Consider the following 27,395-nt stretch of genomic DNA (forward strand, 5'->3'; position numbering starts at 1 on the left):
CTTTTGCATAATGACCTTGCAAATAAAAACTTGGTACCTCACCTGGTGTTAGAAACATAGCTTGTGCTCATTGTCAACCTGGTCCACGTCTCCTTCATTCAGCAGATTAGGGCTATTTCTAATGCTGTACCTCTCAAACACAACACTTAATTTTTTTTCTTGCTGCAAGGCTTTGATTGCTCTTTAGGATGATCTCTAAGCAATAAAAAGGTCACTAGGAGTCAAGGGATGTAAAGTGTAGGCTCATGTAACAACTTACATGTTTCCGGCCAACGTGCTTCGCTTCTCTGGGTCTCAGTTTCCTCATATAAAATAAGACATTTGAATTTGGAAATTTAAAGCTAATTTCAGCTCTACTTTAAGCCACTTGCAGCTCTAACAGTCTATGTTCTTGAGGAGGGAAGCTGAAGGAACTCCATTTTAGAAAGGCTTTCTATCTCTGCTGTTCTTCTGTTAGGATCCGTTTACATATGTCTGTATTTTGCCTCTGAAGAAGCCAAAGAAACTGTTCCCACTTCAAGGTAATCATTCTCTGAGTTTTGTCCTAGGCCCCAGACACCTAATAACATTGAAGAAGAGCCAAATCCCAAACATATTCCAGGACATTAGCCTCAAACAAACCTCTGCGGATGCAGGCATCAGTACCCCTACCTTCAATAATTTCCAGAATAATACCTATTGTTTACATGACACTCGCCTTTGATCAGACCCTATCCTGGATTCCTGAAGGAACACACACGTACTCTAGATCCCTTTCCAGTATAAATCCCCAACCACAAACAATCACAGGATTCATTCTCCTTTCCTTTCCAAGTCTCCTTGATGCTCTGCCTGCTATTCTCTGTCACTCACACTATTCAATAAACTGTTTTTACTTTCTCCACTTTGCTTGATTTCTCTCCTGCACAAAGCCAAGGACTCTTTTGGCTCCCCACCCTCTTCTGCCAATGTCCTCCGCCCCAGACTGCCTGTATTACCTTAAAAGAAAATGAGTATTTTTTTTAAATTTATTTATTTATTCATGAGAGACACACAGAGAGAGGCAGAGACACAGGCAGAGGGAGAGGCAGACTCCTCACAGGGAGCCCGATGTGGGACTTGATCCCAGGACTCCAGAATCATGCCCTGAGCCAGAGGCAGACACTCAACCACTGAGCCACCCAGGCGTCCCAGAAAATGAGTATTAATCAAATATTAAAGTCACCTGTATGCATACACATTCTCTTACACAAGAGAAAGCACACTCATATATTAATATCAACTGCAATAACAAAATAATCATTACCTTTATTATACACATAGGATAAGTGACATAATTGATATGTTTCTGTAAAATTCGAGAAGTATTGTACTCGTTTAAAGTTTGGTTCAAACATTTTTTATTTGTTAGACATTTTACAGATGCACAAGGAAATAATTGTCAATTCACAGCTTCAATCCCAAAAATTAACTTTTTGAAGAAACATACAAGGATACAATTTTCACAATAGTTTAGATATTCTCAAAATGGAGGGGAAAGATGAAGAGGACTGGTACTCTGTGGCAAGACACAGCACCACAGATTGAGCTCTGAGAGAGAGAGAAGTGGGTAAAACAGGATGGCAAGTGGGGAGATGGGGCTTTTCAATCATGGAAAAAAACAGACAGTGGCTGAAGTAACACTGTTAACTCCTCCTTAATCCTAGCTGAATTCTGACTGGTACCACCTGCTGTTATGTATATGCTCACAGAACAATTGGCACCTGCCTAAGGGAAACATTACTAAATCAGGCACAAAATCCCATCATCATGATGATAAACCACACAGAGTATTCTTGAGGGAACTTAATCTGTACAGAGAGATGATGAGGTAGGTAGAAGGGACCTTTTTCTCCTGTGAGACTCACAGAACAATACAGCTATGTCATAACCAAGTTCTAAAGTACCTCATGTCCCTAAAGAATTAATGAGACAAATTTTGGTTATAATAAGTAATATAGATCTTTAACACCTAAAAGCAACACAGTTTCAATTGGACAGTATTACTATAAACCCCAAAAATAATTTTCCATAGGAAGAAAGGCATTTGTATATATCTACTGGAAAAAAAGTGTGTGTGTGTGTGTTTATGAAAAACTCAAGTTTCAGTTTAATGTTTTAGATCAACCCCAAAATAAAACATTACATTAAAATCATTTGAGGGGTGAGCTTCCTGTAAGTAAATTGCCAGCAAATGAAATAAAGAAACAGAAAAGTATTTTTCCCTTTGCAATCTAAAAAATTCAATTTAACACAATGTCTACTCAAGATAGCTCTGAAATTTATTTTTCAGTCTTACTTTTGTATTTACATGGAGTTCAGTTTCATAATTTTAAAAAAGTTGAAATATTTTATAATATGAGCCAAAATACCACTTCCCATAATTCAGCTCTTTGACTTCCACAAATGCTGTTAATTTTCAAAAATTTCTTAAATTATAAATTTTTTAAAGATTTTATTTATTTGTCCATGAGAGACGCACAGAGAGAGAGGCAGTCATAGGCAGAACAAGATGCAGGTTCCCCACAAGGAGCCTGATGCGGGAGTTGATCCCAGACCCTGGGATCACGCCCTGGGCTGAAGGTAGATGCTCAACCGTTGAGCCACCCAGGCGTCCCAAATTATACATTTTTTAAATTATAAAAAGTACCTACCTACCACTGCCAGCTGACAAAAGTAATCTGCAATTAATATCATAGATTTAGATTCTACTTATCAGTCTATTTGATCTTTTTCATCCTCTCCCAACTGAGAAAGCAGCCACACAAAAACAATGCCTCTTGATTGTATCAGAAAGCAATTCATTTTTCACTGAGAAAAGATGTATCTGCATCATTAAAGAAATACAAATTTTCACTAGATACATGGAAGAAAGTGAACACAAGTACTACAACATATTTTTTGAGAAAGCAATGCTGAAATCTACATTTCCCAGAATTTTAATAATGACTATTATGAAAGTTATCTGCAATATTGGCTGCAGGTATAATTTGAAAACTTTTACTAAATAATAACCCAATACAATTCATTTAGGAAACATGACAAATTTTGTAGCATTTTTGCTATTATTGGCAATATCTAAAGATTTATTATGTACACATACATATATTTATGGTCATATATACTCCACTGGTTATATTCATATTCTTTTTTTTAAAGATTTATTTATTTTTTCATGATAGACACAGAGAGAGAGAGGCAGAGATACAGGCAGAGGGAGAAGCAGGCTCCATGTTGGGAGCCCGACGCAGGACTTGATCCCAGTACTCCAGGATCGCACCCTGGGCCAAAGGCAGGCACTAAACTGCTGAACCACCCAGAAATCCCCTGATATATTCATATTCAATTTAAGAATTTCCAATTCCAAGTAGATATTACACTATAGAACTTGAATTTCAGGCGGCTGTAATACAGACCCTTGTCATCTATTACCTAAATTGGTATAAGCACCTCATTTCCTTGAGGTCACTTCAGGGCCAACAGACATAATTACTTGTCATCATGGTAGGCCCAGGGAAAATAATCAAATTTGTACTGTAGAAAGGAAAGGCAAGGGGTGCCTGGGTGGCTCAGTTCCTTATGTGTCTAACTTCAGCTGAAGTCATGATCTCAGTGTCCTGGGATCCAACTCCACCTTGGGCTCCTCACTCAACCAGGAGTCTGCTTGTCCCTCTCCCTCTCCTTCTGCTCCTCTCCCTACTCATGCACTCTCTCTCTCTCTCAAATAAATAAAAATCTTTTTAAAAGACAAGATATTAATCCTATTTTTATATATCTAAGCTATATAGCCTTGAAACTACTAAACAAATAGTAAATAAATGTGTACTAGACAGTTGCCATGAAACAGATGCCAAAGATTCTTCTCATATTCCAGAACATTCAGTATGTTGAAAGACGTAGCCAACTGTATCTTCCTATCAATCACCCTTGTGATATAATCATTCATATCAAAAATAATTTAGAAGTTCCATGTTGGACCACATATTCTCAATTTATTAAATTTATCACAACTGTTCACTTCTGCAATTCATGTAGTACTGAACAATCTCTACTTAAAATAAGGCTCTTCTGGATGTTAAAAAAAGATACTGTAAAAGGGTGATATATATTCATAGAGAAGTACACAAACCACTGTATAGGCAGCAGATATAAAGAATATAATATTATCCAAACTCATTGGTCACTGAGTACCTTGAAACGAATTTGAGAAACCATTCCAAATAGTAAAAATTCCAAAAACATTACCTTTATTTTAACGTATTAAATGGGGGGCAGTGCCTGAGTGTCTCAGTCAGTTTAGTGTCTGCCTTCGCCTCAGGTCATGATCCCAGGGTTCTGGGATTGAGCCTGGAGTTGGGATCCCTGCTCAGAGCATAGTCTGCTTCTCCCTCTCCTCCCTGCTCATGCTCACTCTCACTATCTGTATTTGTCTCTCTCAAATAAATAAAATCTTTTTAAAAAAAATAAATATTAAATGGAAACATATAGAATATTTAGATTATAGATTAGGCTATCCCAGGATAATCTCCACATAACCCTTGACTCTTGTGTCAGAACATGAGATGGCCTTCATAGATCCTGATATACACACACAGAAAAACAGTCAAATCCACATCAGGGGGAGGGAAGCCTGTTTGAATATCTGGAAATTCAACTTATGACTTCTAAATTAATAATCCAACTTTAGACAAGAATCTAAAATCTGCATATGACACAGCATTAGGTTTTTAGAAGGATAGTTGTTATTATAAAAATTTTCTATGATACAGCAATAATGAAAACATTTCAAACACCAGGCAACTAGGAATTAGAGTATGGTTATAATTATTGTTTTTAAAAATCCAGTTCCTAATCCATTTCCAATAGTATTGTACCTGAAACCCAGAATAATCTAAATGTTTATTTATGTGTATATATCATTTTTCCCAAACTCTTGACTTTTTTATATAGGCAACCTACAAAAAGCATCTCCCAATTTCCTTTTTGAAAAATGAAAATTTTTAATTGCTCTGCAAAGGATAAATTACTTCCATTCAGCCAACTTTCCTCATATGTAATAAATTATAAATAATATTTTTAAAAATAATCATCCCTTAATATTATTATAAGGAAGAAGCAATAAGATGCTAAACTTCACTCTTCCACTGGATTCTGGCCAGTGGGTTATTCATAAAATTGTCGCAATGATAGTTTTTTATCTGATCAAGGCATTTTGTCAAGATAAGAGTAAGTTCCCAAACCACAGTCAACCTATTGCTATTGACCAAGATCTATCTTCACAAATCAGGCATGGAAGCCACTTGGGGTCAGGTCATCTGGAATAGTTTCCTGATGGAACCGTTTCCTACCCACTCAAAAAACACTTTAAAGTGCATGTTCCTACATGAGCCGGTATACAAATGCCTGATTGCCCTGTGTAATAGCCCAATCACTCCTACTGATTCTTTAACAACTGGAAAGAAGTCCCTGCTGCGTAATGAGATTATGAAGCACATGATAGATTAGTGACCTTCTGAATTAGGACAAACAACATGAACTCACTAACAAATTCCCCCTTATATTGAACAGGCTATGTTAAGGGTATCAGCCATTTGACAAAAATAGTTGAAGTGCAGATGGAAATATTAACATATAAAGCTTCATTCTTCAGTGTTCCAGGACCTCACATCTGGCTTGAATATTATGAGTGCATCTGATAATTTTACTCTATGACTACACATAAAAAAACATTTTCCTATTTGGATTTATACTTGTTTTGAACTCCATTTGAAAAAACATCAATCCAAATAGCATTTTGGATTCACTGACTAATCAGTGAAGGCATATTGGGTGGGTTTTGAACATAAAGAAACCTCTATTTTTTAAATTCTTGATCCTATTTTAATTGTTTAAAATGTTGCTCTGGGGGATCCCTGGGTGGCTCAGTGGTTTAGTGCCTGCCTTTGGCCCAGGGCGTGGTCCTGGAGTCCCAGGATCGATTCCCACATCGGGGTCCCTGCATGGAACCTGCTTCTCTCTCTGCCTGTGTCTCTGCCTCTCTCTCTCTCTCTCTCTCTCTCTCTCTATCTCATGAGTAAATAAATAAAATCTTAAAAAATAAAAAAATAAAATGTTGCTCTGTCAGCATAGCACAGGGGTTTGGAGATAGGGAGGCAGGTCTTTTTGACTTGGAGTAACATCTTGGGTCCATCATTTAGTAGCTATATGGATTCAATCAGGGAAGTTTTTCAATCCCTCTCGACATTAGTCACCTCCTGATAATATATATAGCACCAACTCATTGAATTCTTGTGCAGATAAAATGAGATAATATATGTAGAACTCTTAGCACAATGGGTAGTGCATAGTAAGATCTCAATATATATTAATTATTTCTTCTTAATATTGAAAAATGTTCCTATTGTTATTAGTAGTATTATTATAATAAAATGTTTCAATAAGGTATAATATTTTCCCTAATGAAGTTTTCTATAAACTGTTCAGCTTATTGGAAAAAGCATAATTTATTCAAATAAGTTTGAATTAGGTTCACTTCATCATAAAGCCATAGAGGACTTCCATTTTACTTATACTACTGTTGTTACTCCTCATGGACCTTCTGGAAAAGGATTAGAATTCTTTTTCATATTGAGGAAATAAGTAATTAGAGGTAATCTTGACATATAATATGTGCCTACAGAATGTCCATTTTTTTTAAGTATGTTTTTTGGGAGTAATAGGTTCAGGTTTGTATACATCTAACAGTATTCTCCTGCCCTGCCTCCCTTTGATCAGTTACTCTCTGAGGTTAAGAATGAAGTCTATGCCTTTGAGACTAAATGAAGATACTTAGCTTGTATAGAATGTCAGTGGCTAGGTTAGCACTATATCCTGACTAGCTGAGCAATTCAGATGAAAACCTAGTCAGCACTCATCCTAAAACCTCAGTAAACAGACTTATTCTGAGTCTCAGAGTAAGAGTTACTTAATGTGTTACTTACCAACACTTTACCAATGCTACTCAAACGTGGTTTTCAAGAGTCTAAAATAATGAAAACAAATTAGTAATTCATAGTAAGGTTTTTCATAGTCACTACTATAAATCATAAACTATAAGGAAAAATGCTGCCAATTTCTGAATTCTCAAAGTACATATAAAAATTCTCAAAGAAGAATTTTATCCCTATATTTTATTTTGCTCCTGTCACATGTTTCATCTTGTTCTGTACTTGTATTGAGAAAATCAAATCCCTTTGGTAGAGCGTAAACTCTGAAATGTAAATTCTACTCTGATATCAGACTTACATTCCCCAAATCATGAAACAACCATATTACCCTGAAACACATACCAAAAACAAAAACAAAAACAAAACTGATCTGCAGATAAAGCTTAGGAGTGAATATATTTTATCCTACTGAATCTGCAGACTTCTATACGTAGCTTCTGAAATGGGTGGAAGAAGAGTTACCTACATGACTTTCCTTAATCTTTCTCATGTTATACCACACGGGATAAACATTATAATTAGGATAGAGCAGTAATCTTGACTTTCTACAGAAGGTGGGAAGCTGACAACCATATTGAAAGGCATACCAATTTTCTTCATGAGACTTAGAAGAACTATCACAACTCTGAGTGTGACAAGTTTGCCTTAAGTCTGTCACAGACACACATCCTCATTACATGCTGTGTAATCTAGCAATGCACAGACTTGTGGCATGCAGCCACATCAAAGTACCAGGACAGAATGATCTATAAGAATACACCATTATAATAATCTCCTCTTTATGTTGAGGCAGAACAGAACCGATTCCTATAGGCTACTTATAAAGTATGTTCACTGGCCATTTAAAAATAGCTCTTGAACAACTTTTCTACACAAATGATGCAGCACACCATACTAAGTTGCATAAACAATTTTAAAATATATTTACTACAGTTCATACCAACAATATACACATACCAAAGTCTTATATAGACCTAGTCTTTTGAATTTGACTGATTCAAGAGGATGCTGGAATGATTTATTGTGACAACTATATGAAAAATACTAAACAATCATGTCAGTTTGATCTGATACAGGTTGGATTGAATGTGAAAAAATTAAAGCAGGTATTCATACTAATTTTAACAAGCCAATAGGATGAATAGATCTACTAGTTCTAATGGCATCTCCAAACCACTGAAAGCAAAATGTCTGTACTTGTTCTAATTTTTTCCTGATTTTCATTTTAAAATATTGGACTTTATCGCTATTGCCACTACCCTCCACACCCACTCCTCACCCTGGTGCAATCATTAGGAGACAGTACTACAGTACTTACAAAATAAGAGAGGAATCCTGCCAACATGCCCTCTGAATTCAGGGTAAACATTTAGAACATCTAAGAAAAGGAATCTTTAGGGATAAGTATTAATTATGTGAAAAGAGAATTGAAATCATGACACAGAAAACACCAAATTTCTCCTATAAAATTTTCATAATATTTCAATTTTTAAAAAAGTTTTTAGTATTTTTTTTCCAGTTAGAACATCTTTACCTATACTGGCTCAACTTTCACAGAGAAATATTTATTCTTGGGATGGCTGCATGGCTCAGTGGTTGAACGTCTGCATTTGGCTCAGGGCCTGATCCCAGGAACCAGGATCAAGTCCCACATCGGGTTCCTTGCCCGGAGCCTGCTTCTCTGCTGCCTATGTCTCTGCTCCCCTCTCTCTTTGTGTCTCTCATGAATAAATAAATAAGATATTTAAAAAGAAAAAAAAAAGAAATATTTATTCTTAAAATGTTGTTAAAGATCAGACATACAATAAATTACTACATTATTACATTAAGTACTTATAAAAAGGTGTCACTTACTAGTACTTTGTAAAACATTCTAGAATGGTCCACCTTCCATTTTTAAATTCTTCAAACTTTCAAAATCAACACAGATCCTAACACTTATTTCTGTGTCCATAGTTTTATTTCTAATATGCCCCCTTACTTTTTTCTCTTTAACCTTGAGTGTTCTCTGAAGTGGCAGTGGCTATAATTGTTCTTTTTTTTTTTTTTAAGATTTTATTTATTTATTCATGAGAAACAGAGAGAGAGGTAGAGACACAGGCAGAGGGAGAAGCAGGCTCCCCAGAGGGAGCCCAATGTGGGACTTGATCCAAGGACCCTGGGATCATGCCCTGAGCCAAAGAAAGATGTTCAACCACTGAGCCACACAGGTGCCCCTATAATTGTTCTTATGGATAGAAAGTCCAAGGCAGCCGGATGTAAAATAATTGGCCATGAGTCACTCTCCCTGCCAGTGCAGATGAACAAAGACCAAGTGTAGATGTGGACAGATCAGCAAGTAGAAAGGAGGGAAAAGTCATGAATTTTCATGTTTGAAAACCTGAAAATCCAACAGGACTTAGTTACTCAGAACAAACTCAAAAGTATGCCAATACAGGAAATGGGCTAACATATAGCACATGTAATAATAACCAAATGAGAAAAGCCATTTTCAGCTAACATGTAAATGTTAAGACTTAGGAGTTCCTATGTAAATATTCTAGATAATTACAATCCTAGGGTAACCACAGCAGTTTCTCTAAAGGTAAAGGCAAAGATTATTTGGATAATTATAAAAAAGTGTACCTCCTAGATTAATATGCCTTATTAACTCAGAGGCTTATTTGTTGGAATTTACAATTGACTAAAGAAATAATTTATAAACACAAATATATATGAGGCAAGGCTTCATAGATAAATGATTAAAGAAATATGTGCTCTAAGAGAAGGACACAAAATAAGCCCACCCAAATAGGGTGGGTTCTAAAATGTGAACCTAGAATTGACTAAGGCTCAGAGCATACAGACATGTCAGGAAGAGTTCAGCCACAAAACTTATGGCAATAAACTATGACAAATTTCTCAACAGTTTTCTAGTCTTTAGTATGACTTGTAATTATATGGCTGAAGTTGCCCCATCTAGGCTGCCTATCTGTCCCCTCCCATCATACTTAATTAAGCACTAGCCATAATTCAAGGCTTAAGGCTCTTGCTCACCCACTTGTAGAGCTTAAGATTTTAATATAATCACACTGACCTCTTGCTCTTCTCCAGTCTCCTATAGAATTACTTTGGCACTGCACAGCATAATACTTATAATACTTGTTAAGTGTTACATACTTAAAATATTTCTGAATTGCTCATTACTTTTTTTCAGTAGAAATGTCTCCTCAATGAGATTTTAAACTCCATGAAGGTATCAATATTGACTTTCAGCCCTGAAATGCCGTAACAGCTAATTTAGTGCTATACACCTAGCAAACCAATACAAAATTGTTGAATTAAGGACCTTTCCTATGCATTAGAAGGAAATATCTAAATTAAACGGAGTTAAACAAGTTGATTCTTAGATATTGAAGCTCATTAAGTAAATGTTAGAAATTAAGGTCTTTGTCTTAATTAGTATAAACACAAATTAGTGGGTAGAAGATGATAGTTGTTTGTGAGTTAACAGAAAACATGAATAAAACCCAGGTCTGACAACTAAGTAGAAGCTCACCTTCTAGATTTAGGTGTATCATTATTTAGAACACATTTTGCTATGTCCCTCTTTTAAAAACTGATGCTCCATAAAGGGTTGGCAGGTATTAGTAGATTAATGGATTAAAGAAAAATAATATTCTATCATATTGGTCTCAAGTGTATAAAATAGTTAACTTTTTTCTATCAAAAGATGGTCTTGGGGTGCCTGGGTGACTCAGTTGTTTAAGTGCCCGACTTGATTTCCGCTCAGGTCATGATCTCAGGGTCATGAGATGGAGCCCCCTGTCCAGCTCCATACTCAGCAGGGAGTCTGCTTGAGAATCTCTCCCTCCACCCTTTCCCTCATCCTCTCTCTTTTTCTCTTTCAAATAAATACATAAATCTTAAAAAAAAAAAAAGATGGTCTCATTTGATAGCAATCTCAACTCTACCCTTTTAAGTAAAAAGAAATTGAGATGTTAAATTTATGTGTTGTGATGAATCCTGCCAGTGCCCACTGAGATAAAAATAGATAGTGGTTTTGTTTCTGCTACCAATAGGAATTAGAACACAATACAAGCAGGAAAGAAACAAAGCTGTAGGCATATTTATAATTTAGTATGCTCTAAATCAGGACAAGATAGTAACAAATACAGATTTAAAATTCTTAATCCTATTTCATTATGCATTCACTTGTCTCTTAGAAACTTTCTTAAGAAGGAAAAAGAGGGGATCCCTGGGTGGCGCAGCGGTTTATCGCCTGCCTTTGACCCAGGGCGCGATCCTGGCACCCGGGATCGAATCCCACATCGGGCTCCCGGTACATGGAGCCTGCTTCTCCCTCTGCCTATGTCTCTGCCTCTCTCTCTCTCTCTCTCTCTGTGACTATCATAAATAAATAATAATAAAAAAATTTAAAAAAAAAGAAGGAAAAAGAAACGAGAAACACTTCAGGAAAGAGTATATGAGTATATTAAATAAAACAATTACTGAGAATATCATAATAACAAAGTATCTCAAGAAATTAGAATAAAGTTGCAAAAAGAAGACCTTTTTATGCTAGCTCAATTTAATACACCTAAACCGGGCAGCCCGGGTGGCTCAGTGGTTTAGCGCTGCCTGCAGCCCAGGGCCTGATCCCGGAGTCCCGGGATCAAGTCCCACATCGTGCTCCCTGCATGGAGCCTGCTTCTCCCTCTGCCTGTGTCTCTGCCTCTCTCTCTCTCTCTCTCTCTCTCTGTCTGTCTCTCATTAATAAATAAATAAAATCTTTAAAAAATAATAATAATACACCTAAACCACATAAAGATACCTGTTTACTTATGTTATCCCGTTCATTTTTGTGGATTTTCAAAGTCTACTATGTGTCCATATAGACTGAAAGAAACATCCACACCAACATATCACAAAATGTAAGGAAGCAAAGGAAGGGAAAAGAGGAGTCCTGGTTGCAAGAATATTACTTACAGCCAGGAAAGAAATCATCTTTACATATTATCCCCAGATTAGAGTCAGCATTTTGGAAAATGTTGTCAACTGGGAAAAGATAGGAAGTAACACTAAGGGAAAAGTTTGGAGGATATCTTAGCAGAAGATGAAACTGCAGATACCTTAGAAACTTTGCAGAAGACACAGAGGTATATCTTAGCACCTGGTTTCCACGGCAGAAATGGTTCAAAATATGTCATGTGCCGAATAATACAAAAACATCTATCACTTCTCCAGCACCATGCCCATGTAAAGTTTGAGTCTCTAGTTCCTCATCTACAAAACTAGGGTATTAATACTCACTGAGAATTATTCTTTAGATCAAAAGAGATGGTGGATATGAAATAATTCTAGGTCCTAAATGTAGAATAATAGTAAAATAAGGGAGAAAAATGCTTTCTATTCTCTTGTGTCATTGTTGTTGCCATCTACACTTGAAATAAATGTAACTGTAAGAGCCAAGTAATTTAACACATCTAACTGAAATGAGAGATTCTTCTTTCTAAAATAACTCCATTTCATGCATGCTGATCACATTTTGACCACATAAAAAACAAAGCGTTGGAAGCCTGTTAAAAATCTCTAAAAGTGATTGAGCAAGTCTGAAATGGGTTCTAAGAACTCAGTTCTTTTAGGAGGCAACCCAGGTAATTCTGGTAGTGTGGTCAGCAGACAACACTTTACTCTAAAAAGGATACTTTGAGATTAATACCTAGCTATTACTTGTATGTGAAAATCATCAGTGAAAAAACTTTGTATCATAAAGGTAGATAGAAAAAGTTAGAAACAGAGACAGAAAGAAAACCACAGAATACCAGGTTGTAAGGGATTTTTTTTTCCAATAAAAAAATTTCCATCATCTCTGACAGATGGTCATCCTAAATACCTTCAGTGATGGGGAATTGCTGTCTTCAGGTAACGCGTGCTATTTGGGGCTATAAATTCATGTTTTAAAAAAAGGTAAATAAAAAAAAAAGGTAAATCAGAAGTTATTTGGAAAATTGGAGAAATGGGGATATCATTCAGAATGAATTATACATGAAAGTGTTTTTAGATTTGATTGAACTAAATAAGGCTAAATTCAAAACTAATTTGACTGCAAGAAAATGTGAACACCCAAATGTTGGATCTGCTACCTGATTCCACTAAAAAAGCCATATGTTCTGTGGCTGCTGTAAAAATAAACTTTTTTTCTATGTCTCTCATTCACATTTCAATGGTACAACATTTCAATCACACATCTGGTACCACTTTCATCTCCCTATTCAGGTAGTGGCAAGTAAACAGCAATAAAAAAAAAAAAAAAAATATATATATATATATATATATATATATATATATATATAACGAAAACAATTTGCAATGCCCATGAATATTTTAAAATTATGGCCCAGAACAAAACCTCTTAAGTGAATACAAAATATGCTACAAAGCCATTTTACTTTACTACTCTATTAGAAACAACAGTATTTATATTTTAATCTTTATATAGATATTCCACCAAATGAGCGAATAGTTATTAAGCCATTTAGTTTTTTACTTGTTTAGAAGAACTCACAAAGCCTAGCAGTTTCAGATGGCCCTGTCATGTGTGATTGATGTTTGGGCATTTCCATTTTCATTTATGTAAATTATCAAGGGCTCCTACAGCTTCTTCTAGTACAAATCCAGTGCCTTATCACTGACACAAAATTGGAAAGTGTGGGGTACTGCACACTAATATGGGCTTGAATTATTTTAACCTAATCTGCTAAAATATTGTCTGGAATAAGAGATTTTTATCACATTGTCTAGGATTTAGAACTGGTACATTTCATACAGGTCTCTCCTTTTAGGCCCGGCTTCCAGGTGAGAATTAGAATAGTTCCCACTGAACAATCCCTAGAACATCCACCCCAAATCTGTACCTTGGGCAATATTTATGTAAAAGAACTGGACCTTAAGTATACTATTTGCTGAGGTAGCAGATGAAAAAGATTTCTATGAATGCTTTAGCAAAAAGGTCTGATTTATTTTCCTTGAACACTAAGAGTATTCAATAATAAATGCATCTCTCTCTCTCACCAAAAGTATCTGTGTTCAAGCTTGAGAAAGAGAAAAGAAGCCACCAGCAGCCAGGAACTAACCTGGTACTATCAAATCGGCTCTGTGTTCTTCTACTAAACATAAACAATTTCACGGAGTGTCGTCTTCAGACCAGGCCACTCTGTGACCGTGATGGAGCAGGTCAGAAATGGCACCACTCCCTTATCATGTCTGAACACAGACAAAACACATATATTGTCCAAGCCACAAAATACCAGACATGCCCCTCTCTTGCTAAATGAGAGACTGCTGAGTGTTTTTTTTTCTTTTTCTTTTCTTTTTTGTTATTTTCATTTTTACTAACTACAGCCCAAACCCAAATCCTGTGAGTTCTTTCTAACTTGGCTCCTCATGACGTGCATCCACCCTCACCACAATGAGCTGTAACCCCAACACATTCAACCACAGGTGTGTTCCTGGTGATCATGCATGGAAGGCATCAACAAGCTCAATTACTGAAACCAGAATAAAAATTTTAAGAAAAGCTAAAATAATTTCTCTCTTCAAGGTACTCGCTACAATTCTAATATAAAATAATTTCCTTAAGCTTATTTTATCACATTGTGGGTTTTGTTGCAAAAGCCCCTTTAGTCCTGTCCCTTGGAAGAATTACTTTTGCAAGCTGTAGAATAAACAAGTGGATTATGGCTCATCTGTTAAATATTTACTAGAGGAAGAGCCATGTTTTCAAGGAATATGATTCATCATGTTAGATCAACACCCAGGCCACAGTGAACCTGGTGGTCCATAGTCCTGGATGGTAGCTAATACAGAAACCTATGATGGATTCAATGTGAATCTCTAGTAGAAAAATAGAAAAACAGACAATTGAATTGATGTGGTTAAGACACTGACATGGCTCAAATTCTTGCTTTTCTCAGATTTTATCCTTATTAGTGATGCTTATCTCTTGATTATCATTTCCTCACCAAAGCACATCTAATGGTCTAGTTTATAAATATGAAAATTTAAGTTGCCTGCTGTAAAAAAAGATGTAAAGCAGTAATCTAAAGACCTAAGGTATAGTTTGTAAATCTCCATATAATTAGTGTGAGATAAAAAGTTTCCAATTTTAGTATATAACTTTTGGCCTTTTGAAAAATGACTACTAGCCTCTGCAAAGCACCAATATATTATGTTCTGCCTCTCTTAAAAATATAAACAGACTTTCCTTCTATAGGGCTTATTCCAATAAATAATTTCCATTCAAGGGAACAGTAGCAATACCTAAAAGTCATTGTCATGAACTGTATATTAAATACTGCTTAAAGAATTCAATGTACATTATTTATAATCATCACAAAATATTTAGAATTGTTCATGTTTTATAGATGAGGACCCTAAATGAGAAAAATTAAATGATAAGCTCCAAACACACTATAGTAAAGGATTCAAGCCCACTTATGTCTGACTTGACAAACTGAAGGATGTTTATTTGTGTGTGCTTGTGTGTGTGGATGCTTTCCTATTAGGTGAAATTACTTTTAACCCTCAATATTCACTGTATTTTAATAGCTCACTTAATATATGCCTCTAAATGCATATAAAAATACATACATATACTCAAAACTTACTATTAATTGCTATCATTTCGACTGCAAGTTTGAAAAGAATTTATTCCTAAATAAATATGTTTGAGAAAATATACTGAATAAAAATTATAGTTATCACATATAATGATTTCATCTGCTCCGCCCCTCAAATACTTTAAGATGGCTTTGGCCATGTGAATTTAGTATCAACACTCAGAGCTTAAAATCTCCATGATAGAAATTCTCCACCCCTTTAGTAGTTCTGAGTATAATGTTTCTAATGCAGCAGAGACTTCAGAGAGAAATTTAAGTGGAATATGAAATGACTGTGAATTGAAGCAAAAATTCTTTCTTTCTTTATCCTTATCTCTTGCTCTCTTTTTCTTTTCTATTTGTTTTTTTTCCTTTTTTTAAATGTTGATTAGCTAATGCTCTACAAAAATGCCATCGAGGGCTGGAGGATCCAGAATCGTCAGGTACAAAGGGACATTTTACCAATATTCTTGCCTGCCCCGAATTATCCTTTGCCTTTGGCAGACTGCATCACTATTTTTATGCTATCATTTAAGAGATTTCATAACTGGGCATGCTTATTTTTATCAAATTACAAGCCTCCATAGAAATACAGTAATCCCTCATTTGCTAATATGATGATCTTTTCAATACCAAAGGTGTCCAATTACTTCCGATTTTTCAGCCCATGAAACATTTAGCACCAGAGATCTATAATTTTGAAGTGCATTGCGATTCCAAAATTGTCAAAATAAAAAATATTCATCTGTTCGTGATAATTTTTTAACCTGCTCATTCAAAATGCAAACCAGCTAACACTGGAATCCATTTGCATTAGGATCATCCTATATTCTGTCCATCTCATTGCCTCAAGAAATAGATGGATTTTAGGTGAATTTATTTATTTAAAAGACATCTCTGTTAGAGGTGGGGCTCATGTTGCTCTGCGAGGCTGCAACAGTTTACCAGAAGGAGTCAGGCCATAAAGAAAGAAGTGCTGGCATTGGGTGGGGCTGAATAGTTGGCATCTTTTCCCACTGTTTCTCACTGGTATCATTTCCATGAAAATCAAGGGTGTGGGAATGTATGCCAGGCTAAGAAATCCTACAGACTGCTTTGTGTGCCCAACAGCCCCAGCCCATAATATCTCTATCTTAGCCGTTGATCTCAATCAATGAAAAAGCTATCACACTATAACGTCTGGGAAAACTGTAGAGGAGCTAAGCAAACCAAAGAAATATCATGCTGAGGATCATATTTCTCCTGTCACAACAGTCTTTTCTCCTTAGGAAGAATACACTTAGCATGGAACCAAAAGGCGTTTGCTGTCTAGCCATCTCAAGATCATCCGCGAGCAAACATCTGGCCAAAAATCTTCCTTTTGCTTCACAATCCACCTCGCTTAACATTTCCTTTTAAACTCACTCATTCTAAAAATAAAATGACTCTCTCTATACCCAGTTAACACCGGAAGCATCCATCAGTGGCCACAATCCTCAATAATACACATGCAGAGCACACCTTATCTCTGTTCACTTCACCATGCTCCAGTCAATGTATCCATTACGAAACCTGGTTCCTTTCCTATTCTCAGAAAGCAGCAGTCTGCACCTGCCTCTTTAAAAAGCAATGTTTGGCACTGCTAGAGTCTATAGTTACTCATAATGCTCCACGGTTTCTGTAATCTCATTGATATTACACACCAACACATATACACACATATCTATATACAGACATTCCTAATCCCAGCAATTTACCTTTTTGGGTTTTTTTCTTCTCTGACTACCGCCGTTGAACTTCTCTCCACTGTCGCTTTTCTGAGCTGCATCTTCGTTCATCATCTTGAACAGTTTGGAAAGAAAATAGCTCTGCCATTAAACCCTGCTGCCTGCACAGACCACTAGCGAGTATGCACTTACTGGAGGAAAGCAGGAGGAGGAGGAGGAGGGGTGGGGAAGGGGCGCGCGCTGGGAGGGTAAGGACGGTGACGTTGCCATGGCAGCAGCTGCCACAACTGTTTATCTGACTGCATTGTTAAATCTGATTCAACCAATTACCATCAGGGAGCGGTTACAATGAAGAAAGCCTTGAAAAAAGAATGCCAGGGACTGGAATGATTTGGGGACTCTGCTGGTTGGTTCTTGACACACCTTCAATTCGATCAGCTCTCAACCCACGCACAAAACCTGCACTTAATTTTCTTCCTACAGGTACTTCAACACGGAACAGACAGAATGCATAATGAGAAAACTATAACAATCTTGAATGTGTCTCTGAACCTGAAGAGATGCATTTCAGCCAGTGAAGAAGCTACTCAAGGAAAAGGGTTAGCTGTTAATATCCTAAAGTGCATATAAGAAAGTTACAGTTTTAAGATGCTATTCACTTGATTTCAAATGATAATCTTTCAAAACTCAGCTCAAGGATGACTTTTGTCATGAAGCCTTGAGAACATGTTCCCCATCAACCAGGTTAACACAGACCACTCCTCAGTGTCTCCTCTTTCCACTGTACACTTCTGACAGAGCACCTGCAACACCTCACATAACTGCATGTTTACCCAACAGGAGTTTCTTAAGGCCAGGGATAGTGTGTGTGTGTGTGTGTGTGTGTGTGTGTGTGTGTGTGTGCGCGCTTACTTGGATTGGAAGGAGATCATTAAATTTCCCAGAACCAAGCATGATGCATGATATATTAAAGGCAGTTAATCAACTTTTGTCAAATACATATGTAATACGCTGGGGAACACAAATACAAGAAATTCAGGCAGTTAAGACATTCTATAACTAATCTCAACCTAATTCTCCTCATTGACTGATAAATAAAACAGAATCCATGCTTTCAAGGAGCTTATATATAAAGCTCCGGAATTATTCTTGATAAGAAAACAGGGCTGTTTTTATCACAAGACACCCAATTTCATCTTTTGGATCGATGTAGCCATATTTGTGTATTTGAACATATTAAGTTGAGGATGCAACCAGACCCCAATATGTTTTGTGCAAATACACATGCACACACTAAACACTCATCCGTATTCATAGAAAACAAACTCAAAGCATAATACACAGAATACTTAAATGTAAAAATAAAGTAAGGATCAAACCAATGAGTTTCAGTACACTTTGAAAACAGAAGGTGCCTATGTAAATGTGTTATTACTATATGCATATGACACACTCAAAAATTAAGTGACTTCATAGGATTCTTAGAACCATACAGGAAAAGGATTAATAACAATTACAGCACAGGTGAAAACATTGAGGTAAAAAGTGGTTTTGGTGACTTGCCCCAGATAACAAAGTTAATAAAATTCAGAGCTAAAGAAAAAAATACAGAGCTAAAGTTCTGATTCTAAGGCCACTGTTCCTTTATTAAATCATGGCTCACTTAACAAAGTGCACACTTAATAAAGTGTGATGAGCAAAGACTAAGATGGAAAGTGCCAACTGCAGAAACCACAGTTAGATGACAGTGGCCCAAGGAGAAAAAGGAAATCTTTATTGATTTTAGGCTAAGCATATTTAATAGGCATGGAGTTTTAGAAATTAATATATTAACTTTAGTATGGCTACTCTGTATTATTGAACCATTAGAGTTAATAATATTACAAAATATGACACATACTACTTTAAAAAAATCTTGTAACATTATTTGAGTGGGGGAAAGCTCCCTGAAGTATAAGCAATTATGTCTTAGAGATAGGTTAACTTCCAAAAGTTCCTTTGTTAGAGTTGTCTGGTTTTAAAAATACATTTTTTACAAAAACAATGTTATAAATAAAGGCTTAATTTTCTAAGACTATCAAAAAAAATCTTCACAAGTCTTTCCTATTCACTATTACTTGTGGTAGAGAATCTTAACAACTAGGCAGAAACATTGGATAGTGGTCCATCAATTTCTCTTTTCCTTCAGGTCATTGTCATAGTTGAACTGTGTACTGCAAACCCACCTCCAACAAAACAATATGTTTTTTTTTTAATTTATTTATGATAGTCACAGAGAGAGAGAGAGAGAGAGAGAGAGAGAGGCAGAGACACAGGCAGAGGGAGAAGCAGGCTCCATGCACTGGGAGCCCGACGTGGGACTCGATCCCTGGTCTCCAGGATCGCACCCTGGGCCAAAGGCAGGCGCTAAACTGCTGCGCCACCCAGGGATCCCCCAAAACAATATGTTTAAGTCCTAACCCTCAGTTCTTATGTAAGTGACCTTGTTTGGGATTAGGGTCTCTGTGGATGTAACCATGTTGAAAAATGAGGTCATAATGGATTACAGTGGGTCTTAATCCAATGACTGGTGTCCTTATAAAAGGAGATAATTTTGGACACAGAGACACAGAGGGAAGATAGCCATGTGAAGAAGTCTCAGGCAGAAACTAGAGAAATGTAGCAGCAAGCCAGTGATGACAAATTGCCAGCAACCCACCAGAAGCTATGAGGTAAGGAAAGATTCTTCTCTAAAGCCTTCAGAAGCAGTCTCGCCCCGATGACACCTTGATTTCACCCTTCTACCCTCCACAACTGTGAGACAATAGAGTTTTGTTATTTTAAGCCACCCAGTACTTTGTTTTGACAACCATGTCAAATATTTTTTTCAATATTTTTCAGCTACTTCTGCCATTGGTTGCAGCCATGTGACTTATTTCTAGCCTGTAGAAAAGATGGAAGTGTATGCCACTTTCAGGTCTAGCTAATACAACCCTCCCATGAGTACTCTTCTCTCTTTACCCATATAGTGGCCAAATACAGAGGAAGACATAACCTAGAAGGTGGAAGAGCAACAGGTCAGAAAAAAGCCTAAGTCCCTGAGTCACTGTGTGGAGCAGTCTCTCTTCTTCCTATTCCCTCCTCCATTGACCCTCAGTAGACCTGAGTAATTTTTTCTCATGAGTATTTTGTCACTGAGATTATAGTGTGTTTTGTTACAACAGTTAGCTTATGGTAGCTAACCATATCTACTTATATTTTCTAGGGAATATTTAGTTATACTTCTATTTTGAGTTGCCTGTTAAATGAATGATGCTCTCAGTGCATCAAAGCCTTTAGCCATTGGAAATGGATCTTACATCCAGGGGCAAAAGAGCTACTATGATGAAAAAAAAGGACCACAAATAATTAGAAGGGAGTCAGAAGAGATGAAGAGAAGAATATTATTGATTAGGGATGGGCATGAGAGAGAGATATCTGATAGGTCCCATGAGATCACAATTTCAAAGCAGTTTTGGTCCACTTTCCTTTTTCTCCTATCTCTCTTCCACGATAAATCCTTTGTTTCTTTTCCTATTTCCAGACGTCATTGCTTCTGATTGAGAATGAGAACATAGAATGCTTGCCTATCTTATGAGCAAGCACGTAGCTTCTGGAGGTTCTCTAAGTCTTCTTCTTTCTCTTTCCTTTCTGGTACTTTTGTTATCAGTGAGGTACTAAATGAAGGAAAGATAGCAAACAAAGGAAAAACATAGTTTCTCAAAGTTCACCATAAAAGGTCCTCATGTGTATTGGGGTGTAGATAGAGTTGGGCTCAAATCCACTTCCAGGCCTGAGGGCTGCTCTCTTCCTGAATTGCCAGGTGTTCTGCACAAGTCTTATTCTATACGATTTCTCTTCTGTAGGAAATCTGGGCAGACTCTAACAGTTACACCTTCTTGGAGGCTGAAGTCAGGCTCATGGGCCAGGCAGGAGACCTTATTTACCCTTCCCAGTTCTTTGCAGTTCCACCATCAGCATCAGCAGAAGGTACTTCCTCTCCTTCCTTGTGATCTGCTCCTTCTGCTCATCTATGACTTCCCCTTCCATTGTTCATTTATTCCTTTAGTCATAAAATATCTATTGGGTGACTGACTACTATATGTCAGGCCTCTTGCTTGATATTGAGGCTTTAGCATAAATTAGATGATCTTTGCCTTTAAAGAGCTTACAATCTAAAAGTGGGACAATCATTGAACTAGAAGTGCAAGGACTTTATTTTTAGGAGACATTAAGTACATTATGGAAGCACAAAACGGGGATATCCAACCTTCTGAAAGAACAGGACATGCTTCTGAGAGGAAATGACTCAAATATTGAGAAGATTTAAATGATGAGTAGGAATTATCTAAGTGGAAAGGAAGGTATAGGGTGGGATTTGGGAAGAATGAAAAGAACATGGCATTGGCAGAACTGAGACAAGGCCCATGTGTTTCTACTGTAGTGAATCCACCTTAGGCCTTAAAATATCACTATGCAATACTCCATAGACTGATTATTGTTCCAAGTGAGTATCCATATATGATATCTGATCATTATTATACAACTTACAAATCGAGTAGCAAGATGACCCTGTTAGTTTATGGATGTTAAAACCAGGTAATATGTCCAGAAAAGGCAGGTTTTGCGACCATATAGCATATCATTTCTACAGTTTCAGGGAACATGTTTGGAGACAGAAAAACAATCCTCAATCTGGAGATGAAAAATTCTATGACCATGTAACTGAGCACATCTCCCATGAACAACAAGGAACACTTAAGAAGCCATACCCAGCAACTTCCCTCAGTCTGATATCACCAAATCCTTTGGTAAAAGTATATATCCATTGTGCTTACTGCAGCAAATTTATACCACAACAAAGTATTCATAATCACCACATCACCACCTCAGTCCTGCGGGACAACTCCAGGCTGCTGCTGCAGAGTAAAAGATCAGACTCACATGTGAAATGACAGAGGTGTAGGGAGGGATTAAAGACAGAGAATCCAGTAAGCCATGTTAGGGGCTTGGGATTCAGACTGAAAAGCCACATGAAGCCATTTCTTATGGTTTAAAGAGAGAAGAAAAATCATAAAATTTGGTGTTTTTGTTTTTAAAGAGCATTCTTTGTAAAGAACTATTGTGTGGGAGCCAAACAGAGAATGGATGAGAAGACATGTGTTTAAGAGGCTCTATCAGCAGTCTGGGAGAAAAAAAAAGATGGTGAACAAGTAGACAGACACACTAAGTAGTCTGTCACCATTAATGGTGTTTCACTGTAAGCCCTAGGAGAAAGTAAGAAGCAGGAAGACAACAGTGTGGAGGCCTCGTGACTAAATAGCAAAGGAAAGAGACTTCATCAAAGTCTTGTATCGGGAAGAGGCCTCAAAGAAAAAATTTTGAAACCCATTTCATTTAACAAATCAGGGAACAAAATTCAGAAAGATTAGAGATTGCTCCCAAGGCTCTACAACTAGTTAGTAGCATAGGGAAGACTAGGATCGTGCCACCTCACTGAGCAACCTTGACACATGGACTTAAAAAGCCCATGTCAAACCTTACCTACTATTATTTGAATTTAAGGAGCCATCAGCCGTTGCACATGGTATAAGAGACCAGAGAGTAATTAGTCCACTCCCTGAAGGAACAATTAGGAAGAAGGATCCATGTTTCTCAGGTAAATATGCTGTGTGTTCTGACCTGGATAGGAGTGAACTCAACAAATGTTTCATTGAGATAGATCTTAAGGCAGTAGCAACAATTGATTAGGGACCTGCTTCTTTCACTTTATGTCAGTCTTACATAACATTTACTGAGGAGGTGTTTGGTTGCAAAAGTTACTATATCCAACCTAAAAAAAGAGAGCTTTTTGGAACCCATGACATACAATTTTAGCACCTCAATCCACCTGAGGCACAAAATTATTAAAATTAGCATAGTGATTAATTATAATCTCACTTTACATAAACATTAGCAACAATATTTTAGATCAAATGTACTATTCCACAGGAGAATAACAAAATGTGGGTGAGCTCACCATGTACATGTTCCTGTCTAGGTCAGTTTTTTAGGACGCACTGTTACCTGCTTGCTCTACTATAGGGTAGCTCTGCTCAGTCTCCAGTGATATTAGTTCTTGAAAATAGCTGTTATAATTGGTTTCCCTGTAGATGCAAATGAATAGCACATTGGGGTAGGTTGTGTCCTTGACAGATATATTTTTTTCTAGTGAAATTTAATTTTATTATTGTAAATATTTTACAACTTAAACCAGCTTAAAATTAGGTTATGACAAATGTTTTTGTTTCTTTTAACTATGAAGAGAGAGTATATATCTATTGACAAATCCTGAACACAAAAATTATCCAGGAGCTTCATATTTAAGTTTTATATAAGTTAAAAACATTTTAAAAGATATGTAACCATGGTGGTAATGGAAGTGACAAAAACACTAAGATTACAATGTAGAAAGTGACTTAGAGACCATGACATCCAGCTCCTCACTTTTCAACAAGAAAATTGGAGCCCAACTTGGTTATGTTACTTACTTAAGGCTCTACCTACACTTTGCAGCAGTTTGAATAAAATTCCAAGTTTTCTCATTCCTAAAACAGTGTAGATGTCTTCTAGTGGAGTGTCTCACTACCAAAATGAGTTTCAAGAGTCCCTCCCTCCTCAGCAAACACACAGGCCAGTGATTGCCCATTTATTTTCAGAATGGGAAAAAAAAGAAATTATACAATTCATTATACACAAGCCAGAAATATATCAGGCATTAGAAGCAGAGAACTGAATAAGACAAAATAAACATTTTTTAATGTTGCACAATATCCCAAGTTTAGGTGAACGTTCGCTATAAATCTGAATCACAGTAGGAGAGGTAAAGGAGGATTAATGGGTGGATGAGCTTGTTTTCTTACAATGTTACTATTTGCCAACGAATCTCAAGAATGAGAGAAAAGCAGTGAAAATATGAACAGGAAAGCTTCGCCAAGCCTTTAAACAAGTGGATATAATCAGACAAGAGAGATGACCAATGAAGTCAGTGTGCTGTCTTATTCCTGGGAGTAAATTATTAATGAATGACCACTACTGTTTCTCCCACATTTTTTTAAGTAGGCTCCACAGCCAGCATGTGGCTTGAATTCACAACCAGAGTTTGCATGCCGTACCAACTGAGCCAGCCAGGTGCCTCCATTTCTCCCACTTTAAACAAACAGATAAATCTTTTAAAAGGTCAAAATAAAGAGTTTGTTATCTGTTAATACTCTCTAACTTCTAATTGCCTTGCAGTCAAGATCAATGGTATTCCAAATATTTGTAACAAACTACCTCATAAACTAAGTGTCTTAGAAGAATAATTTTATTTTGCTCACAAACTTGTTGGACAAGGATTCAGGAAAGGCTCAACAGCCTTTTCATTCTGATTCATGGGGTGTCAAGTAAGGCAGCAAGGGCTGGAGGATCCAGTTCCACATAGACATCCTCACTCACTTACCTGGTTCCTTGTTGCTCACTGGCCTCTCCCTTTATGTGGCATCTCTTTTTCTAGAACCTCTCCACATGGTTCGGCTTCTTACTATTTGGTGGTGTCAATGTGTTTATATTCTTCTATTACAACTGGGTTTGAAGAGGCAGGAAGTAGAAAGTGCCAGGGCACTTAAGGGCTCTGCCATATTTTATCAATCAAGGCAGCCGCGAGGCCCATCCAGATTCAAGTAGTAAAGAAATAGCCTCCACCTCTTGATGAGAGGGAGTAGACAGGTCACATTGCAGAAGAACATATGGGATGGGAACCATCTTGGATTCTGCCACAGATGGCTAGCCAGCAAAGTAGGCCATGAGGGAGATGGAGTATAGGGGCTGACTTTGCATACTATAAACACAAGGTCTTTTCCCAAATAAGCATGACTCTGCCAGCTAGAAATGCACTGTTCTGCATACGTTTTTCTTCTACAAACAAGGTTATCAATGTTAATTTCTGGAATGGTTAAGTACATCTTACTAGGTCAAAATCTGTCTCCTCTCAAAGCAAAGTTTCTGTTGCTCTCCAAAGATAAGTTTCATGTATCACGCTTTCTGAATGAGAGCCATTGTGTCTAATACATTCACAGGAAGTATTGTGTATTTGAAGTACAGCTTCTTTGGCACTTTTCTCTCTTTTTTTTAATATTTTATTTATTTATTCATGAGAGACACAGACTGAGAGAGAGAGAATGGCAGAGACACAAGCAGAGGGAGAAGCAGGCTCCATGCAGGGAGCCTGATGTGGGACTCAATCCCGGGACTCCAAGATCACACCCTGGATTGAAGGCAGGCGCTAAACCGCTGAGCCACCCAGGGATCCCCAAGCACTTTTCTCTTTACTCTCACTCTGTTTGCACTTTCCTTGGCCTCTCACCCACTCTTGTATTCAATCTATCCATTTATACAATATCAGGATGATCTTAAAACAATCATAAATCTTACTGTACAAAAAATGATTTAAAAAAATTACAAAGGAAATAAAAGTGTATTACAGGTTAGAACTAAGCTGAACTAATGTCTAAAAAGAGACATGCAGTGCAAACATATTCATTGTTAGCTTTAAACCCAATGCCAGGAAAATGATTAAACATGCATTAGAGCTAGAGGCAAGATTACTAACTTGTTAACCACACTATTACCATAGTCCCAAATTTAGTTTGGAGTACTGATTTGTGTAAATTTTGAGTACTATGTTCTGGGCCTTAACAAAGCCTATGTATCTGATAGGGTCCCTTTGTCATTCAATCTTTATGATGTCCTCTTCTGCACAAACATCATATTTAGTGTTTCTAGCTTAGAAGCAAAACTAAAACAGACAACGTCTATTTTAAATATTAGTCTGCATAACTCCCAAGAACAAACTATTTGGATCCTTGATAATATGGTAATAATCAGACCTGAAAAGGGAGTTTCCAAATTCAAGTAGGAAGAAGGATCTTCCTCTAGGAAGTTCTTCAAGTCACACAAGCAAAATTTAGAAACCAAAGTATGGTCAATCCATCCATTTTGGTCACATGGACTGTCTATACAAATTATTACATAAAATGTGTTTGCAAGCTTATCCTGCATAATTGTCCCCAAAATAACTTTATTCAACCTATCAATATATAAGAGGATTTAAAATATAACAATACTGTATTGAGTGCTATATAGTTTGTAATGGGTGAGAGCAAGTACTACTTCACGAATTCTATCAGTGGGCCTCAAGATGTTAATAGCACACTTGGATCTTAAGCAGTTCTATCTGAAACTCTAGGAGTCTAACTGAGCAAAAAGTGAAATGCATTTCAAATTTCATTTATATCTAGTTGATTGTCAGATTTTTCCTGGGCCCATAAACCTCTACACCTAAAAAATGTCAGGAACTGTGAGGGACCTGAGATCCTAATTACAAGCTAAGAAATTAGCCTTATTTTTATTCTTTTGGATACTGCCAGAACACATGAGACTCCTGGGTCAGAGACAAAGAACTTTATTACTCATAGCATAGCACAATGCATGAGCATCAGCATACTTGTGTTAGTTTTCCTTACTCCTAATTCTCACAGAATTAAGACATAATTCTGGATGGATATGGTCCCGATGGATGCCTCCACACTCAGTGGGTTGAACAAGAGGAACCGTGACTTTTGAAAACCTGAATCTCTTATAATAGGCAGCAAGTATATCTGAACTTCACTCCAGAGGGAGCCCACTACCTTTATTATACTGGATGGTAAGCATGCCTGATCTTTGCTTCTCTCTCTATAGCTGTTTGCTATACCAACATTCTTGAAAAAAAATAGTCTGGAACAAAGACAGCCAATGCCTCTGCTTACAAGCTGTACAGAAATGTAAGAAACCCACAGAAAATTCTTCAACAGGAAGTCTCAAAAAAATACAGGTTATCCTACAGTTGAAGAGATACATGCCAAATTGCCCTTCGTGACAGTCTAAATTTAAATGGAAACTAAGCAAGATTTCCTGCAAATTCTCTGCAGTCATACATACATGTCTGTGCAGTAAGTTTTAACAGTTAG

The 27,395-nt window shown here is 36.9% G+C and overlaps 1 protein-coding gene across 12 annotated transcripts in view; it reads right to left on the reverse strand.

The window, feature by feature from the left end:
- Positions 1-17,581, reverse strand: part of ANK2 (ankyrin 2) — a 330,735-nt gene extending 313,154 nt beyond the window's left edge. For 4 of the 12 annotated variants that reach the window (XM_038581851.1, XM_038581834.1, XM_038581832.1 and 1 more), the window contains exon 1: positions 17,380-17,559. In XM_038581851.1, the coding sequence (XP_038437779.1) occupies positions 17,380-17,463 (84 nt within the window). In that variant the 5' untranslated portion in view covers positions 17,464-17,559. Of the gene's footprint in view, positions 1-17,379 lie in introns of all 12 variants that reach the window. The other 8 variants (XM_038581855.1, XM_038581853.1, XM_038581844.1 and 5 more) reach the window with 4 other exon arrangements.
- Between the last annotated feature and the right edge of the window lie 9,814 nt (positions 17,582-27,395).

This window comes from Canis lupus, chromosome 32 (assembly GCF_011100685.1).
Source record: "Canis lupus familiaris isolate Mischka breed German Shepherd chromosome 32, alternate assembly UU_Cfam_GSD_1.0, whole genome shotgun sequence".
NCBI classification, from domain to species: Eukaryota; Metazoa; Chordata; class Mammalia; order Carnivora; family Canidae; genus Canis; species Canis lupus.